This window comes from Choristoneura fumiferana, chromosome 16 (assembly GCF_025370935.1).
Source record: "Choristoneura fumiferana chromosome 16, NRCan_CFum_1, whole genome shotgun sequence".
In the NCBI taxonomy this organism is placed as follows: Eukaryota; Metazoa; Arthropoda; class Insecta; order Lepidoptera; family Tortricidae; genus Choristoneura; species Choristoneura fumiferana.
In genome coordinates, this window is record NC_133487.1 from 16,708,447 (window position 1) to 16,729,057 (window position 20,611).

Here is a 20,611-nt window from a genome sequence, read left to right on the forward strand (position 1 = left end):
GGGCATCACAAAACTGACTCATAAAATTTGTATAAACAAATTAAATACATTTTGAAAGAAAAGGTACACTTTAAAAAAAAGCCTATAAACTAGTATTTTATGCAACTGTATCGTAATAGGGGTCCTTAAAACACGAGTGTAGTGTGGGTTTATGAAACGAGGCGTAGCCAAATTTCATAATAGGGTCACATGAGTGTTTTAAGGCCTTAGTACGTACAGTTGCATACAATATTTTATCTATATCCATACATTAAATCTTCTATCATGTGTTCAAGAACCATTGAGAATGACCTGCATTAACGAGAACTAGGTAGGTATGTCTGTCCCAGGAGCTGCGCCCGCTGCGCCTCGCGCAGGTCGCGGCGCCCCCCCCCGGGTGCTGTAATGATGTATGAAATAATGACCATTACGATACAGCCGTGTTCATAATAGAGTCCAATGTCGTAATGCTGGTCATTACCTATGGTTTTTGAACGCATAATTGAGGATTTACTATATGGGTGTAGATAAAGGTACGTTACCTGATGCGAAGGTGTTGAGCGCGGGATGGAGCGCTATGGCGCGCACGGACTTCTTGTGGTTGGTGAGCGTGCACAACGCGCGTCCCGCCGCCAGGTCCCACAGACGGAGCGTCGAGTCGTGCGACCCCGTTATTATCTGCGGCGATAATATGCTTTACAAGGGCCGGGCGGCAAGTTGCTATGGAGAATGAGAAATGAGCCAGCCTTGTGGACACCCTGCCTAATAGTCAGTCTCTGGGCCAATCAACTTTTTTACCGACACTAATCTGTCCGCAACATTTTTCAAACAATTGCAGATTTTTGTAAGTAAACATGTTTTTTCTGTAATTTAATAGATAGTGTACATATGATGAATACATGCCATCCTACGTAAGTTCAACCTATTTAACCGTGAAATATCTTGTTGGAAGTACGATTTTTTGGTAACGCCCAGAGACAATTTTGGTAACGCAGGAGACGCCCAAAAGTCGGTAAAAAAGTTGATTGGCCCCTCTGCGATTTGGATGATATCTTACTTCTTAATATCCTACTAATATTATAAATGTGAAAGTTTGTGAGTGAGTGAGTGAGTTGTTAATTCTTCACGCTGAAACGGCTGGACGGATTTGGATGAAATTTGGCGAAAAGTTAATTTATAGCCTGGATTAAAACATAGGATACTTTTTATCTCGATATTCCCACGGGATAGGGATAAAATTCGAAAAAACAACCGCTAGGCTTAGAGTCATGAAATTAGGTATGTAGGTAGCTGGACATCTGGATTGAAACATAGGATACTTTTTATCCCAGTGTTCCTACGGGATAGGGATAAAATCTCTAAATAAACAACCGCTGGGCTTAGAGTCATTAAATTTGGTATGTAGGCAGCTGGACTTCTGGAATAACACATAAGCTACTTTTTATCCCGATATACCCATGGGATAGGGATAAAATCTCGAAATAACAACCGCTGGGTTTAGACTCATGAAATTTAGCATGGGTTTTCAATTTAACGTCAATGAAAACCACAATGTAATTTTAGGAATTCCCACGATATCGGCGATAGCTGTATCTAATAATTTACGCGTAGAAATAGATTTTTTGGATTAGAGTAAGTTAGTTTTAGTTCTTTTTTTATTTATTTTTGTTAATTATTGTATATATTATTTGTTTGTTTATAAATAAAAACAATAGAGAATGAGAAAAGTATGAATTGTAGGCATCTGCCTCTCCTTGCTCCGCCCTTGATGCTTTTTCTTTTATTCGACTGGATGGCAAACGAGCAAGTGGGTCTCCTGATGGTAAGAGATTACCACCGCCCATAGACACCTGCAACACCAGGGGGATTGCAGATGCGTCGCCAACCTAGAGGTCTAAGATGGGATGGACCTCAAAGATGAAAATTGACTGAAGGCATGCCCAAGTGTTAACTCCAAGTAATTATACTGTATCTAAATGTTAGACCCTGTATATGTATAGATATGGTACCTGGGGCTCGCTAGCCTGGCACACGAGCGAGGCGATGGTGTCGGTGTGTCCCGTGAGCGTGTGCACGTTGGCCTTAGTGCGCATGTCCCCACGCGCGCGGTGGCGTCGCGCCCGGCCGACACCAGCACGTCGATGGTGGGGTGCAGCGCCAGTGTGTACACCGCCGATAAGTGCCCGTGGTAGTGACGGATCACCTGGAGAAATATGGTTACGGTGGTTTCAGACTAGCTTGCTATTTGCGCGTAAAGCTCGTTTTAGGGTTCCGGAGCCAAAATGGCAAAAAACGGAACCCTTATAGTTTCGCCATGTCTGTCCGTCTGTCCGTCCGCGGCTTTGCTCAGGGACTTTCAATGCTAGAAAGCTGTAATTTTGCACGAATATGTATGTAAACTATGTCGACAAAATGGTGCAACAAAACGTTCAAAAAAAATTTTTTTTAGTGTACTTCCCATACACGTAAAGTGGGGGTGTTTTTTTTTCTCATCCAACCTTGTAGTGTTGGGTATCGTTGGATAGGTATTTTAAAATCATTAGGGGTTGCTAAAACGATTTTTCGATTCAGTGATTTGTTTGCAAAATATTCAACTTTAAAGTGCAAATTTTCATTAAAATCGAGCGTCCCCCCCCCCCTCTAAAACCACCGGTGGGTGGAAATTTTGAAAAAATTCACAATGGTAGTAAGTATATCAAATTTTCAAGGAAAACTATAACGGTTAAGCAGCCTAAGGTATAAATATACCTAAACTTGGAAGATTCCGTATAAAATAGAAGAAATCCTTAGAAAAATATTACTTATTTTTTCGTAATAGCTACGGAACCCTATTTTTGGGCGTGTCCAACACGCTCTCTTTGGCCGGTTTTTAAACGTGTATGCGCGCACAGATGCGGTTTAGTTTTCTTCGAGCGTTGAACACGCAGGAAAACGCGCGTTCGGTGTAAGCACGTATGCACAAAAAGATCGCATACGCGCAGAAAAAAACGCTAGTCTGAAACCAACTTTACATTCGACAATTTGAGGTGAATGCTCCGAAGAATTATTTGACCTGCTACCAGCTGCGAAATTCCACCATCGCACCTCCCGCCGAAAGTCTTAATTTCATCGACAACATCTTGATGAAAAGCCATCTACGATTGTGCATTTCCTTCGGCACTTCCTGTCACGTACAGTGAAATTGTGGAATCCACTTCCGTCAGCAGTGTTTCTGGACAGACAACTATGACATCCGGGCTTTCAAGAAGAGGGCTTATACTATCTTAAAAGGCTGGCAACAGACCAATGACTCTCTTTGAGTAGTTGGCACTCATGTGCAGTACCGTAAACTGCTTCAACTTTGCCCTCTGGCCCCAACATTGCCTGATTTCATTTAGAGTCGATAACTTAGCACTCGTATAATTTTTTTAACTTTTATCTACGGGAATTATTATTACGGAGATAAAAGCTTTAAACCCTATACGGGCTATCGACTTTAAATCAAATCAGGCAATGTTGGGGCGAGATGGCAAAGTTGAAGCAGTTTACGGTAGTGATCATTTCACATCAGATAACCGCTTGCTCGTTTGCCTCCCTCTCATAATAAAAAAAAGTTACATATCATCATGGCCATGTGTTTTTCATGGTTTTAAGGCCAAGTAAAAAAAAAATCTTTTTTTTCTTACTTTAATCAAGGTTTCAAAGTCGTATAATGCACGTCTGTAATATTAATGTGCTGTGAATAAAATGTTAATGTTACCTTATTGTATTCTAAATCCCAGCATTTAACTTGTCTGTCTTCACCGCAACTGAATAAGTAAGGATGCCTAGACGACACCTCCAAGCCTGCCAAAAAATAAATATAAATAAATGTACATATTCACGTACGCTTAGGAAATAACAAATTCTATGTAGTGAGCAGTATTGACATGACATACGGTGCTGAAACATGGACGCTCACGTTAGGGCTGGTCACAAATTTAAAGTTGCTCAACGTGCTATGGAAAGGGCTATGCTCGGAGTTTCTCTGAAAGATAGAATTCGTAACGAAGTGATCCGACAGAGAACCAAAGTTATCGACATAGCCCACCGCATTAGCACGCTGAAGTGGGCCGGCCATATAACCCGAAGAACGATAACCGTTGGGGTAGACGAGTTCTTGAGTGGAGACCACGGATCGGCAAACGTAGTGTAGGACGTCCTCAGACTCGGTGGAGCGATGATCTTCGCAGGGAGGCTGGCAAGAGCTGGATGAGAGTAGCCGAGGATCGTGCTCAGTGGCGTGCCATGGGAGAGGCCTATGTCCAGCAGTGGACGAACATAGGCTGATGATGATGATGATGATGATGATGAGCAATATTGGGCAGTATTTGAATTGCTTGTAATTAAAAAATGACACAACATAAATGTATTTATTTTTAATAATATTGATGAACTAGTATATCGGAATTAAAGTTTCGATTTGGCTAGTCATTTCCGTTTTGATTATGAAACATTGTTATTGTATACGCAATACATTTTCCAGGCTGCTGAATGCACATATGCGTTTGCAGTACAATCGATACTGAATAAGCAAAGATTATAGCATGAACAAATGTTTGTTTCAAAAAAAAAATCAAAAATCAAAATATCTTTATTTCATATTTATAGGTAAGTAGGTTACAGTACCTGGGGCGTCCTTTAGGCTAAAAAGCCTGTGTTAGAACGCTCCGCTCCTCCAACTTTTAACACTTATTGACAATTTATATTATAAGTAAACAGTTGTTTGATTGAATAAGGTAAAGTTTGGTGCGTAACAAAGTATATAACAACAATTGACATAATGAAACAATTGATATAATGTAATTTATCTTAAAAACCAAACTTATCTTTTTTTTATTAACTAGTCTGTAAGTTTCTACAGTTTCTGTTACTAACACGATATGGATCTAGCATCTGAAAAAAAAAATTTTATTTTTATTTTAATCAATTCAATTCATGTACTTGGGTTAGGTTCATCATCATCATCATCCCAGCCTATATACGTCCCACTGCAGGGCACAGGCCTCCCCTCAGAATGAGAGGGCTTGGGCCATAGTTCCCACGCGGGCCCAGTGCGGATTGGGAACTTCACACACACCATCGAATTGCTTCGCAGGTTTGTGCAGGTTTCCTCACGATGTTTTCCTTCACCGCAAAGCTCGTGGTAAATTTCAAATGTAACTCCGCACATGAATTTCGAAAAACTCAGAGGTGCGAGCCGGGGTTTGAACCCACGACCCTCTGCTTGAGAGGCGATGGGCCAAACCACTAGGCCACCACGGCTTACAGGGTTAGGGTTTGGTGGTTTGGTGGTGGTTTGGTTTGGGTTAGGTTAGGTTAGGTTTATTTTATAAAAAAGTTCCGTGAAGCTCCTATCCTTTCAAATCATATCAAATGTTGTTATACCGATCATTACACACCCGGTAAAGTTACCTCTGACTGTGCTGACATGCCCTGTGAGTGACACTTTTAACTTGCCACTGGCCAGGTCCCAGATCTTGATCACACGGTCGGCAGCACCTGGAAATAATGATGCAAGTCAATCAATCAATTAAAAAAAAATGTATACAGATAGCGCGCGAGTTGAATGCAGCGGGGGCCTGAGGTGAAGGGCGGGAGCCTCTCCCCCCGCTAGCCACACGCCCCGCCTCAGTCGCCATTAGTGTAGTGCTATCCTTGATCTGTCGTACCCATATCGATCGCGTTAACTTATATTGCACCCCGTATTATTTTTTTGTTTTTAATGATGACTGATCCGAGTTCGTCTCCGTTTTTTTTTGTTGATGGTTTAATCGAGTTACATCCATCTTGTTGAGACACGTTGCGACTACGATGGTCCTGTATATTATACATAATTATGTGTGTATGGAGCGAAAGATAAAAAAAGTGAAAATTAAAATATCATTCTTTCTGGATGTCGATAATTTCGTCATCATTAACTCTAATAAGGTCGCAACACTATCGCATTACTGAGCTCTGCATTCAACTCGCGCGCTATCTGTAACTTCATCGGTACTATCAATGACCCCACCAATGACGAGGCTGAAAAAGACACTATCCGACACAAAGACACTTATGATGTAAGTCCGGGAGTTCCCAACCTGTGCGTGCACTGGGCTACGATGGTTGCCACAGACAGACAGACATTGGAGTCAAACTTATATGTAAAGGTTTTACTCTTTGACGCCACGGTCGGCAAAACGCGACAGCTGAAAATCGGGCCATAAGGCGCAATGTATTATTTTTACCCCAACACGAAAAGAGGGGTAATATAACTATTATAAGTTTACCGATATTGTGTGTCTGGCTGTGTGTGTGTGTGTCTGTCTGTGACACAGTAGTTCTTAAACGGGTGGACCGATTTGAATGCGTTTTGTTATTTGTGTTTTTTTTTTTATTAACTGGATGGCAAACGAGCAAGTGGGTCACCTGATGGTAAGAGATTACCACCGCCCATAGACACCTACAACACAAGGGGATTGCAGATGCGTTGCCAACCTAGCTAGGCCTAAGATGGATACCTCAATGCCAGTAATTTCACCGGCTGTCTTACTCTCCATGCCGAAACACAACAATGCAAGCACTGGCTATTTCACGGCAGGATTAGCGAGCACACTATGTGTTGGTGTTAATTAAAGAGTTATTGTATTGTATTTTGTAGTTAATATTTCAAATGATGTCCTCCATACCATGTGCAACAAAGGCGAACCTTTACGCTTGTTTATTATGTGCCCAATATGGCTGGCAAAGCCAAACTTGATTTAAAGGAGTATTACCTGTAGCGAACCATTCGTTCCCGGGCTCCACGGCGGCGCAGCGCACCCATCCGAGATGCCCGGATATGACGCGGAACAGCTTCCAGGGCGCGTGCCAGCGGGGCTTGGGCATGGTGGGGGGCTTGCGCGGCGCCAGCGCGGTCGCGGCGGCGGCCGGCGGCGGCGGGGGCCCGCGTACGGTAAGAGTGCACTGTCCGCCTAGCTGCTGCTGACTCTGCCATCTCTGCCGACGTTATCAATGTTTTAAATAAAATCAGCTGTAATGTCCTACTGCTATGCTGTGTCTCCTAAGATCAAATTTCATAAACCAAACAGTCTCCTCATGTGTGTAATGTCTCTATGTCAACATTGGGAAAATATGTCTTGCAAAAACGGGAAAAAATATCACCTGTGTCGTGTGGGGTCTCCGGTCTGCTCATTACTTCTAGTTGTTTGACCGCTTGCGCTTTCTGCACAGCTGCCATCACCTGCCCGTAGCTATCACGAGCTTTGACTGACCGGAGGATTTTCTCACTGCAACAACCAATAAATCTTACTTATATTTATGCATTACTTTGCAGAGGCCCAGTATGGTTTAAAATAAAATAGATAAAGTTAGATTTTTATAAAACTAAAAGTCTCGTGTCGTTCGTCGCACACGGTGCGCGTGTACGATGAATCGCTCTCCGCCGAATACACGCGCCGGCGCAGCAGCCGCGATAAATTGTAATGGGCAAAATAATTCTACATGTGACCTCAAGTGCTCAGCTTGCAATGTGATAATAAATGAATTACTGGCTTTCGTTGTGGACAAGGTTGATGTTCTACATGACAAGGCACTTCTTCAAATTTGTATGAGCGCGTTTGCTTTTGACGAAATTGAAAATGCCCGGCAAGTGGTTATGGCATTGTTGGCCCCGCACAAGAGACTGATGAGACGTAAGGAGGGCTCCGAAGAAAAATCGCTCCTTGAAATTTTTAATTTGATCAAAGAAACGGAACCAACGATACTGCCTGTTTTCGTTGCTAGAAAATTAAATAAGCTACCACCTGTCACGTTTGACCATGTCGACGTGACTGCGTTCCTGAAAGAAATGTGTCTGCTAAAAAGTGAACTGACCCAGTTAAAGGCAGACAAGAATAAGAACGTTGACAATTGCGCCACAGACATTGAATTGTTAAAAACAGACATGGAGGACATCAAGCAACTCCTGAGGAAAATGTATCAGAATAATAATTCTAATTCGAAGCAGGGTCAGAAACGCTCTGAGAACAACACATCAATAACGCATCACACTCAACAACGGTACGCTAATACCCCCGCATCTCACAAAAGTAAACAAGCCGGGCGGCGGCGGCGTGCGGGAAACTCCCCGCACCCCGATAGCCCGAGCGCCGCTCCGCGAAGTTTACTAACACTGACATCACCGCAAGCACAAACATCTACCCGCACCGATTCTGAAGGCATAGAATATCATGCACCAAGTTATCGTGAAGTAGTCATTAGGAAGCGCGACACGATTTTAAACTCTACGCCAAAGGAATAGGGGCAAACTCTTCTCAGCATGATGATGGCTTTATTTTGGTCCAACGTAAAAAGAAAGTTATGCGCAAAGGTAACTTGTGCGGATCGGCGCCATCATCGAGCAATTTATTAGTAGCGGAATTACATGCGGCTATATATGTATCACGGCTAGATAAGACTATGGATGTTCACCACCTTAAGGAATATATACAAAAACAGGGCGAGGAGTGTATAGATATACAACTACTTGCCCAAAAACAAGAAACAGACTTTAGGTCATTTAAAGTTATTGTACCTAAATGTAAATTAGATAAATTCCTTTGTTGCTCATTCTGGACCAGAGGAATTAAGTACAGGATTTTCCGCGATCGCTTTGTTAAATCACAAAGGCCGACGACGAACTAAGAAAGCTAATATTTTATCAATCAATATGATAAGTACACCCATTAATAAATTAGATAATAAATATGCGAAGACTACTATGGTTTCGTACAACTGTAAGTCGATTAAAAGGTCTGTGGCGTATGTGCGTGATTTATGTAAGGAAGCTGATATCGTCCTTCTACAGGAAACTTGGTTGTTGGAGCACGACTTAGATTTCGTGCATGGTATAGATGCGGATTTTGCATGTACGGCGTCTTCATCGGTGGACACATCGGCGGGCGTGCTGCGGGGAAGGCCATATGGAGGCTTGGCAATTCTGTGGAGGAGGGCGAGGTTCCCAGACGTGTCTGTTGTTAAGTGCGACAGTGACAGGATCAGCGCAATTCGTATTGCTTTGGACTCTCGGGTAGTACTTGTGATGAATATCTACATGCCCACGGACCATCCTGACAATCTCGCGGAATTCATCGGTTGCCTGGCCGCCGTAAGCGCAATAATTGAGGAGTGTGATGCACAAGTAGTCTTCTTACTCGGAGACTTTAACGCACATCCAAGCGCGAGCTTCGGTCGGGAGCTTTTCAGCTTCTGTGTGCAGGAGGAGTGGTTGTGTGCAGATGTGGAGAAGCTCGGTCTTGATTCGGGCTCATTCACGTTCATCAGTGATGCAAATGGTGCCCAAAGGTGGTTGGATCACTGTCTTACCACAAAAGCTGCGTGGGACACCATTGTCTCGGTGGATGTTATAAGTGATGTGTCGTGGTCGGACCATCTGCCTTTACGCGTTGTCTGTAACCTGGATCTAGCAACTAGATACCATGCCTCCGGAGCCGATGGACAGGGTCACGGGCAGGGAGGAGTGCGTTGGGGGAGCAGAGACAATAAGCAAATTAATAATTATTTTAAATACTGTGATAAACATCTGACTGAAATTAATGACATATTTATTTGTAACATATGCAATGACGTAAATGATTGTGATGTATTGAATACTTGTAAATATTTACATGATCATCATAATTTTATTAATAACTTATATACAAGTATTGTAACAACTTTAAGAATAGGTGCTAAGACAACGAAGTGCTCTCGTTCTGGTAAGAGTAAAATAAGACCAATGGTACCGGTTGGAACTTCCATGTCAAGGAAAGCCATGGTATTTTTAGAATGCATTTTAATAGCTGGCTAAGCTCTGGTAAGCCATCCTTCGGTCCAGTGTTTGAAAGAATGTGCGAAAGTCGAAGAGTTTTTAAAAACAAATTGCGTTGGTGTCAAAACAACGAAGAAAAAATTAAACTAGATATTTTAGCGGCCTCGAGAAAAGATAAAAATTTTATTAAATTCTGGAATGAAATTAAGAAGCTTAATTTTAAACAAAAGTTACCTGTGAGCGTGGATGGGTGCCAGGAACCGGCGCTGATAGCCAGTATCTTTAGTGATAGGTTTAAAATTTCCCCGAGATGTATACCAGAGACGGCAGTGGAGTGTGTGCTCGAGGATAGGCCTTTTAGTTGTAGTTTGGAGGCTAAACCACAACAACTTATTCGTTTCTTGCCTAAGGAAGTCGAGAAAGTGGTTATGAGCATGAAACGGGGCAAATCACCAGGCCATGATGATCTTAGTCTTGAGCACATACTCTTTGCAGGTGACAGCATATACAAGAAGCTTTGTACTCTACTAAATCTATGTACGCGATACTCTTATCTCCCGCCAGACATGATTCGTACCGTTGTCGTTCCGATTGTCAAAACAGGACGGGAGACTGTCATCGTCGGCTAATTATCGACCAATCTCCTTAGGAACTGTAATAGGTAAGATATTTGAACGGTTGTTGCAGCCCGTACTGCTCAAGGCTGTTAACATAGATGATGCGCAGTTTGGTTTCCGTCCCGGTCTTTCCACAGACTCTGCTATTGTTAGCTTGAAACATGCTATAAACCATTACGTGAGTAATGGCACATCTGTCTACGCATGTTTTCTCGACCTGAGCCGAGCTTTTGACCTTGTGAATTATGAAATTCTATGGAGCAAAATGCGAGGCTCTGGTGTGCCCGAGGACCTGGTACGAGTTTTCAAGTACTGGTACGGAAACCAAACTAACTGTGTGAAATGGGGCGACATGACATCTGATAGCTATATATTAGAATGCGGGGTGCGCCAAGGTGGGGTAACCTCTCCGGACCTCTTCAACCTATATGTCAACGACTTGATGGGGAGGCTGAGGAACACCAAAATTGGTTGTCACATAGGTGGTGTTTGTGTGAACAGTCTCAGCTATGCTGACGATATGGTGCTGCTGAGCCCCTCCATTAAGGGCCTCAGGAAATTGGTATCAGTCTGTGAGAATTATGTCAACTCTCATGGGCTGATATATAATGTAGCTAAAACGGAAGTTATGGTTTTCAAGGCGGGAAGGGGTCCGGAGAATGTGCCGGAGGTCAGACTGAATGGTGAGATAGTGCGCGTTGTGCGGCAGTTCAAGTATCTGGGCCATATACTAACGGATGACATGAGGGACGACAAGGATATGGAGAGGGAGAGGAGAGCGTTGGCGGTCCGAGGGAACATGTTGGCCCGGAGATTTGCCAGGTGTAGCAGGCAAGTCAAGTGCACGTTATTCAACGCCTATTGTCTTTCTTTCTACACTTGTCAACTCTGGGTGAGGCACAACAGCAAATCGTACAGCTCCATAAGGGTGCAGTATAATAACATATTCCGGGCCCTTATGGGTCTGCCCAGGTTTTGCAGTGCCTCATCCATGTTTGCTGAAGCCGGAGTACCTGACTTCTATGCTGTTGTGCGCGCGCGCATAGCCTCCTTTTGGGAGGGGCTGCGTCGCTCGCGGAACAGCATCTTAAGTGCGGTCTATCTCGATGTGGACAGTTCCATCTTTAGGTACTGGCTTTCCGCCCATCAAAACGAGAACCGAAAGTAGGTACAACCTAATTTTATTTTTATTTTATTTTATTTTCTATTCCTTATTGCTATTTTGTTTTTGTGTCTTTATTTTTAATGATTTGATTTAATTTTAATTTTAATTTTAATTTTAACTTTATTTTTTACATAATATGGGTGTACTTTGAATGCCTGAAAATAAAACTTTATTATTATTATTATTATTATAAAAACTATAAAGCGTCAAACACACAAAGAGCGGTAGCGGGGCGGTGCGGAGGCAGTACCGGTTGTAATATTTGAGCTAACATGAAAGAGGGCACACAGAAAACTGCGCGGGAAATAAGCATGGCGTAGCTCGAATATTACAACCGGCACCACCTCCGGCGTCAGTGTGTTACTAGCTTAAGACAGAATCTTTCACTTTCAGACGAAGCAATGCTGATATACAAGTTCGTTAGACAAACTTTTGCATCCAGACTAGGTTTCAGTACAAGGGAGAGAGTAACATGTACCTGAGGCTCCCCATGAGGCTGACACATCACATTTGCTCTACTAAAGCCTAGTTAAAATATAAGATTTATAAAAGGTTCCTTGAGTAATATTTTTTTTTTGTTAATCTTTCATGTCAGCTGGAACTTTTTTGGGTCATTTTGGGCAAGCATTAAATCACAGCAAATTACTTTACCAACCAGTGTGGCATGCGGGCATCCCACGGGATAATACTCTATAGTTAGTATTTTTCTTTACTTTGATTTGTTTTTTTTAGATTTGATAAAGCCACTTTAGATTTAGAAAATTTTAAGAGGTACTACTCAACAGTGGTCCAAAATTGAATTGAATTGGAGTAGTAGAAAATTACATTTCCATTTTATCCTGTTAAATAGTCTTAATTTCATTTCGGGTATAGTTTTACTGTAGCAATGTTCATGACACTTTCAAATAGTATTTTTGAATGAGGTGATTTAAATATTTAACAAATCACTACCACTTGCAAGTGTATTAAAAAAATTGTAGGTAAGTAATAAAGACAATCGATCAACGTTGAGGTACATTTGTACTCCCTTCTACAAGAATTCGATAAGAAAAGTGCTTGTAAACTTAACTTCCAAAACATAACCTCACTCACTGCTGAAATTTAACAAATTACCCAAATAAAACTGGTTTCTTTACTGTTAAGGTGTTAAATTATAGATTAAATACTCACGCCGTCTCATCTATCGGCGGCAGCATGCCCTGGTTGGCCAGGAACATATCATGAGACCGTTTCAACGATCGGAACACTAATGTGTGAACAGAATGCTTTATTACGTCGTCGGCCATTTTGTTTTACTATTAAATTATCAATTAGCACTTAATTTATTTTAATTAACTAGTATTACAGTCCATATGTTATTAATTTCATAGTTATATTGCTTACAATAATATTTAAAAAGCAATGCTAGACTGTGGCGTCGCGTCAATTTGACATAAATAAATTTGACAGACAACGAACGATGTGATCAAGTGACAGTGACATTCTTTTTTTTTTCGTTCGGAAATCAGAAGGCGTATTTCATTTTCTAAAAGGAAAAGTATTTTAATGTTTACTATTAATATACTGAGCGGCAAAACATCTAACCTTCAAATATATGCAAAAATAAGTAATTTTGTAGATAACATCTTCGTTCCACCAACACCTCACATATTTCGTTTTCTAGATTTTTTTTACCGTACAACGGCAAAAACTACTAGACACTAGCAAAATTGTCCTCCAATGGACAAAGCCATATTTTTTTAAAGAAACAACAACAACAAGTAATTCTGTATGTAGAGTGGGCCAAATTTTGTGCCGCTGAGTATAGTACTATATTTCGTTCTAATCTTCTTTTATATTTTATTTGGAAATATAGCTCCATCGATACAATCGATGATTCCACCATGTCGAGGTCGAAGAAGACACTAATGGATATCAATTATTACGTAAAATTTCGTTCCAAACATCGCAAGGAAACTTACATCTCGCCCCTGTGGGACGTATTAGGTACGTATAGCATTTATTTTTATCTTCGAATTCTATGAATGTGTGAATAATAAGGTGAGGATAAGTATCACAAAAAATACTGGTAAAACAAGAAATAATTTATTAATACGTACAAAAGGCGGTTATTACAAAAATTTCAACACAGACATTTATGCAATTGTACCTAGTTATTGAATTAATGTTTACCTTTGCTATGATGACTAGTGCATTATTAATTAGTTGAGAATAGAAATAGACATCAATTACCACCGCAGAAAATACATGAAAAAGTGACGGCTTCAGATACATTGACTAGAGATTTTGATGTTTACTACATCGAAATTACCTACAACTGCTTAGTATAGTTAATGTGTATAAGGACTAGATTCTAATCGCGTTTTACAATGGCATAAACTTAATCATAATCATTTATTTACATTAGTTTATTATAGTTCTGTAATATAAATAAAATACCTAGTTCGTTATAGACACCGACGAATTAAAAAGAGCTTTTAGTCACTTTGTTCATTATAAGTTCAAACAAAATGTAAGCACTGAACGAAACGACATTTCAAACTTGCAATTTACGTGCTCGAAGCTTGTTTGCGTTTAATATAGAAAAAACACGAAGAAATCGATGAAAAATGGTCCTTACAATATCCGGCTCACGGTTGGCGGAACATGTCTATCACTTTGTCGTAAAATATGAGTGAGGCAGACGGACATAAGTTAGAAAGACCAGTTACACGAGGCGATCGACGTTGGCGCTGTCGGATTGCCAGTCGTAATCGATATCGGCGGAGTCGGCGACGGAAAATACCGCGCCCCCCTCGGTTCAGATGGCTGATTTCTCTGCGTTGTTGGCATCACTGACGCGGCGGGAGTGGGGAGCACGGCGGAGCGTCCTCGGTTGGAGGTTGAGGGGAGGTAAGTTGGGTCGTTCAATTCTGGTCGGGGAGGACACGAGGGGTCTGGTGCTTCGCCGTAGAGTCTCCATGCCATTGCGGAAGTATTCCTCAGTACGGTCGCTGTAGCTTTCAATTAAAGGAGCCGGGTCTTCGTATTCGACGTTGAAATGGCGGGTTATGGCCAAGTCTTCTGGTGGTCCTAGCTTGTACAGTGGAGGCTCAACGCATTCGTAATGGTGGTCTTCAGTTTCATCATGAGGGTAGGTGTCGGCGACGAAGTGCCGCGTGCCGCGGGGCGTCAAGGCGGCCCAGAGGACCCTGGAGTCTAGGGCTGCGCCCCCGTAGAGGGCGTTGGAGCCTCCAGCTTTACCAGTGCCAGTCTTGCAGCCACCTCGCGCTCTGTGAATGGATAAATACCTTAGAGGTATTCGGAGAGAATGAGTTAGTTGAAAGTAAAGTGGGTTTAAAAAGTATGGTTAAAATCAAAATTAAAATAGAGAAGCAAGTCAGTAATAAATTGGTAAAGAAATAGTTAGATTAGAGGAGTTTTTATAAATTTGTAGGAACAAATTAGTAATTAGGTCAAAGTAACTTTGAAGACACTGTCTTTCTGAAACTGAATACAATATTCAGCCATTTAATAGTTGAGAATCTTGCAACTGTGTTAGGAACTTATATAAAAAATTAGCTTTTATAAAATAACTACGGTCTGGCTGTTGTGGGCTCTTGCCCTATTTGTATAATGGTAGGTACTCACTCGCGACATTTGAGCAGGAATAGCGCGAGCAGTGCTGCGATGCATAGCACGGCTACGCAGCACGTGATGAGTACCAGGAACCACGTGTCATCGCCACCGGCCGGCTCTGCAATAAACCACCAATTTAATTATATATCCATAGATTTTACCTTATCTTATATCCTATAGCCCGTCAATACGCTTGCGAAGCGTGGCGGCTTCAGAATTTAATCCTAAACGTGGTGCTACACCACAGACCTTATAGGATCAGAATTGCTCAGCAAGCTATGGAGAGTGCTATGCTCGGAGTTTCTCTACAGGATCGAATCAGATTTGAGGAGATACGTAGAGTCGTAGAAGAACGAGGATCACTGATGTATATGGATTAGCTTGTTGAAGTGGAATGGCCAGGCCATATAACACAGAGAACAGATGGCCATTAGGGTCAAAAGTTCTCGAATGGAGACCGTGTAGTACGTTCACGTGAAGGTCCACGCGTGAAGGTCTATGGGGGAGGCCTATGTCGAACAGTGGAAGTTTTACGGTTGATATAATGATGGCGAGGTTTTAGCTGGCAATGGGATCCTCTAACCCCAAATTCAAGATGAACCTAACCCTTTTACGCTTTGCCTACGCTTAGCACCGTCTCATGACAAGTGGTAGGCAAACTTTCTTGAAAGGTGCCAAAAAGTGACAAATATTTTAGAGTAGCGCCGGAATTAAACTAAAAATTATTTCGTTTTGAATTTTTTTGATCACCTCACCTCTATTCTCTACTACGCGGCACGTCGAGCTGACTCCTTTACCTACCGGTGTATCTACATAATATATTACTTATTAATTTCAAGACGATCAAAATAATAGGTATTATTTATCGCCGGCCATGAGTGCTATATAATAATTTGGAAGGTACGTCGGCGGGATGGATTTGGTCCGCGGGACGTACTTTGCTCATCACTGCTCAAGACTCCTCATAATAACCTGATAGTCCAATGGAAGACCAGCGCTGATCGAAAGGATGACATTATACAGAATTGTCGACCTTTGACCATTTCGTAACGACTTATTCTTATTTTTTTTGTTGTTTACCTAATGTCACAAAATTTTGTTCCTTTCGTTCTTTTTGCCTTTCATAGTTTTCAGACTCACCGTGTCTCGGCAGTTCGTGATATTCTACCCCAGGGAACAGCGAGTTGTCCTCATGGTTCTGTGGGGGGCATTTGGCGGCGCGGCAGGGGGGGGTGAGGTTGGCCGCACTCGCGAGGAACGCCGGGAGGGGCGGCGGCGGCATGTTCAGGATCGAATCCGGCGGAGGCCCCAATAATACACGCTTAGAAGTTTAAACATAAAATTTTTATTCCTAAAACAATATTTCTATTCATTAAATATTGACGCAGTTATTATATACTATATATCAATTAAATAACTGAAACCAGAAAGTAGTTTGCGCAGAATAAGAGTAGAATCGATTACACTATGTTTTAAATCAGTGTTTGAGTTTTTAAATCCTTTTTTTATTGTGCCCAGTCTAATATTACGAATTCATACGCCAATTAAATGTTTTAGGGATGTTTCAACAACTACTTAAAATAAAATGAAAAAATATTTTTTGTGTGTCGTGTGAGGTTTTCAGTTATTTTATTAGCACCTGATCAAAAGTTGTATTTTAACATTTTATTGAGGTATTAGCTTAAGTATTCATTTCCGATTCTGGAAAGAGGATTGAAGCTGAACCACAATAAAAAAATAGTATTTGAAAGTAAATTATACCTGAGACGGGTTATCATAAGACTCGTACGCGTTATAAACTATAATAATTGAAGTTTCCAGTTTTAAACATTTACTTATCAATAATTGATGGCGTAGATCCACTGTAGTGTGTTACTGACAGTTATAATAAGATTACAGTCATGTATTGAACTTTCACACTTATCTCACATAAGTAAACTAAACTATCAAGGTATAATTAAAAGTTTTGTTCATAATAATCAAATAATTACTTTTCATAACAAAGTGATACCTACAGGATCACAAATAAAGATAAATATTTTGGTTCATATAATACAGTGTGCTAGGAAATCAGATGCGGATATTTTAAGGATCGATTATTTGCATCGTCGTAATAATTACGATTATTAATTGGTTTCAATTAAATTAAATTTAAAAAAATACAGTTAATTTAATGTTAATGCGAGGATGAATTTTTTTGAACGGAATGGTATTTTTGTATGAAGCAAAAAAATATTACCACACTATACTTAAATAATTTATGTGTATAATTAATTATTAGGTTATTAATTACATACCCTGAAAATATCCGCACCGTATATATTTTATTATAACATAATTGTTTGAGTATATAACCCGGTCTACACGTAACTATCAATTTTATTTTAATAACTGTTGTAACCACCATGATTGTCGATAACTGCTTGCAAAAGAATCGCATCGATGCATAGATTTTACACATATTAGAGCCGCGAATACTGTCCTTTATTTTTAACAGTGGGCTTCTAACGTTTCCGAGTTCGCTTATTTTTGTTATCCAACGTTGACATGGTTATAAAACAACTCATAATTTTCAATGGGATTTAAATCCGGTGATCTGACAGGCCAAGGAACGACTTTAACATTATTTTTTGTGTGATTAAACCAGTCTTGCACAATATAACTGTTTTTATCTGTAACATATAATAAACATAAAATTATAACGTAGATATCATTTTAATGAAGAAGTTGGTAGGATGAACGTAACAAAAAAAAACTCACATTAATTTCTCTAGAAATTTCCGACATATTTTTTCTTCTTCATATAATTAATAATTTCACAACTTTTAACCATCTTATTGCGATGAGAACTCATTTAAAAAATATTACGATAATCAGCAGATTCAACTTGAAAGAGACGATCAAACGATGTTGCAAGCAGCTGAACAAGTAGCAAAATCTTTGTAATAAAAACTTAGCCTGGTAGTTTGAAGATCTTCAGTCTACCCTCTTTAAGTTTCGTTAAACATGCATGACTTACGATTATTTTAAGACGACCCGATATAGATCCGATTTCATCGCTTATGATAACAGTATATGGTCAAGTGGTTATGAAACTTCGTTCTTCGTTCGTATGTCACAAGTTCAAATCCCACCAGGCGATAATATTGAGTTTGTGTTTTTTGTAAATTTACTGCTAGATTTGGAGATTACTAAAGTTGACACTCATTCGCAACATGGGTCATCATAAATAAAGAATTTCATTATCATCAGCCTCCCAGCCTATAACATACACGTCCCACTGCTGGTCACAGCCTCCTCTCAGAATGAGAGGGCTTAGGCCGTAGTTCCCACGCGGGCCAGTGCGGATTGGGAACTTCACACACACAAAGAATTGAACAAGAAACGATAGTAATGCGAATATAATATTCTCCTTCTCTTACGATAAGTACGAAGAGACAGAAAATGTCGTTACGCGATTCGCGGTATCATCCCACGGTGTCCCACCCAGGCAGGGACATAATTTAGTTACTACGGCAGCGAAATATAAAATTTCTAACATGAGTATAAAATATTTTTTTAAGGTCAGCGCCAGCGCCATCTAGTGAGATATTAATAAACTAACTAAGTTAGTAAATAAGTAAATACCGCTAATACACTTCAAACACATAGATGGCGCTGTTTCTCGCGTCAGACGATTATGTTTTGGAATTGTCCATCGACTTTTGCAGGCCATAGTACGTCGGCGGGATGGATTTGGCCCGCGGGACGTACTTTGCTCATCACTGCTCAAGACTCCTCATAATAACCTGATAGTCCAATGGAAGACCAGCGCTGATCGAAAGGATGACATTATACAGAATTGTCGACCTTTGACCATTTCGTAACGACTTATTCTTATTTTTTTTGTTGTTTACCTAATGTCACAAAATTTTGTTCCTTTCGTTCTTTTTGCCTTTCATAGTTTTCAGACTCACCGTGTCTCGGCAGTTCGTGATATTCTACCCCAGGGAACAGCGAGTTGTCCTCATGGTTCTGTGGGGGGCATTTGGCGGCGCGGCAGGGGGGGGGAGGTTGGCCGCACTCGCGAGGAACGCCGGGAGGGGCGGCGGCGGCATGTTCAGGATCGAATCCGGAGGAGGCCCCAGTGAGAGGCATTCGGCCCCGCACGACATGCTTAGCTAGAGAAAAACAAGTTTTTTTAAAGATTCTTAGGGGCTGTTTCACCATCCATTGATTAGCGTTAACCGACGGTTAAATGTGATACCGTCTCCGTCTATTCGAACAAAACAAATAGAGAGCATCACACCTAACCGCCAGTTAACACTAATCAATGGACGGTGAAACAGCCCCTTAAACTAGAAAAGTTTTTCAGGTAGGTACAGTCAAGTGTAAAAATATGTACCACAGACTCTTATTCCGAAGCAATAAGGCCGTAGTAACATATTTTTGAGTGGTTCGAATAGATACTTATTTTTGCATTTGACTGTACCCTGGATGATTTGAAACCGCATCTCAACAACTATGACATCGGGCTTTCAAGAAAAGGTCTTATACTTTCTTAAAAGGCTGGCAACGGATCGGACCAATGACTTTACTTGAGTAGTTGGTACTCATGGGCGATGGTTATCATTTCCCATCAGTGACCCGCTTGCTCGTTTGCCCTCTCCTAATAAAAAAAATCTCGTCGCTACAAGTGCGGTACCTCGCAAAAACTTGATCGCTAAATAGAGTCATTGAATTGTATTGTATCTTATAATTTATTGAATCAGGCGTGACAGGCGTTACTTTGCAGAGTGGAGTCCATTTCAATCAATGAACTAAGTATAAACAATTACTTTCCTGCCTCGTGATCTTATAATAGCTACGTCATGCAACAAATGTGTGTTCATGCGCTCAACCACCTCTACACTGTAAGAACACACGCAAATCACACAAACATAACTATAACCACCACCAAACTACGCTGACGCGTTTCGAACTCAACCAGAGTTCATCCTCAGAGCAACACAACCGTTTACCATGCTACCAGATGATAGCATCTGGTAACTAACATGCTGGTAAGCAAAGTACGTAATTGTTTATAGTTCATTGATGGCATATCAATATTAAGAGTGGTGGTACCATCGATTGCAACTATCATAAGTCAAAATAACTAAGTTATGAGTACCTATCGAAGATATTATTTAAAAATTAAAAAGATTTTCGGGTGCGACTCACGCAATTCGAACCCGCATCTCGTGGCTCTATTTTCTACCACTAAACTGTGATTGCTTGAGGAAATTATGAGAGCTATAATTTTCTATAGAGCGTATTTGAGGGTTGCTTTTGGACTGTCTAGAACACAATTGAACTACATTTGATTTTGCCTAGAGCTAAATTAAATACTAAATATTTTTTTTTAATATTTTGAAAAATTATATAGCTAGCTTTTAATTAAAA

General features: G+C 40.8%; 1 protein-coding gene and 1 pseudogene across 2 annotated transcripts; both read right to left on the reverse strand.

The window, feature by feature from the left end:
- Nucleotides 1-477: 477 nt before the first annotated feature.
- LOC141436385 (pleiotropic regulator 1-like) lies at nucleotides 478-13,022 on the reverse strand (annotated as a pseudogene).
- Nucleotides 13,023-13,641: 619 nt separating this feature from the next.
- LOC141436254 (uncharacterized) lies at nucleotides 13,642-19,344 on the reverse strand. Of its 2 annotated transcripts, XM_074099157.1 has the most exons (4): nucleotides 19,288-19,344; nucleotides 16,331-16,472; nucleotides 15,203-15,308; nucleotides 13,642-14,844 (listed from the first exon to the last, which is right to left on the reverse strand). In XM_074099157.1, the coding sequence occupies exons 1-4, from the start codon at nucleotides 19,342-19,344 to the stop codon at nucleotides 14,373-14,375; spliced, it is 777 nt and encodes a 258-aa protein (XP_073955258.1). In that variant the 3' UTR covers nucleotides 13,642-14,372. The 2 variants fall into 2 exon arrangements, with proteins under 2 accessions (XP_073955258.1, XP_073955256.1); XM_074099155.1 differs by lacking the exon at nucleotides 19,288-19,344 and having other exon boundaries at nucleotides 13,642-14,862; nucleotides 16,331-16,495.
- Between the last annotated feature and the right edge of the window lie 1,267 nt (nucleotides 19,345-20,611).

Excerpts from the sequence above, each read along its gene's own strand:
- LOC141436254 (XM_074099157.1), bottom strand. The coding sequence starts at position 19,344 with ATGTCGTGCGGGGCCGAATGCCTCTCACTGGGGCCTCCTCCGGATTCG. Across the intron at positions 16,473-19,287 it reads CTCCGGATTCGATCCTGAAC|ATGCCGCCGCCGCCCCTCCC; the intron begins ATGCCGCCGCCG and ends TCGATCCTGAAC. Across the intron at positions 14,845-15,202 it reads TTCCTGCTCAAATGTCGCGA|AGCGCGAGGTGGCTGCAAGA; the intron begins GTGAGTACCTAC and ends ATCCATTCACAG.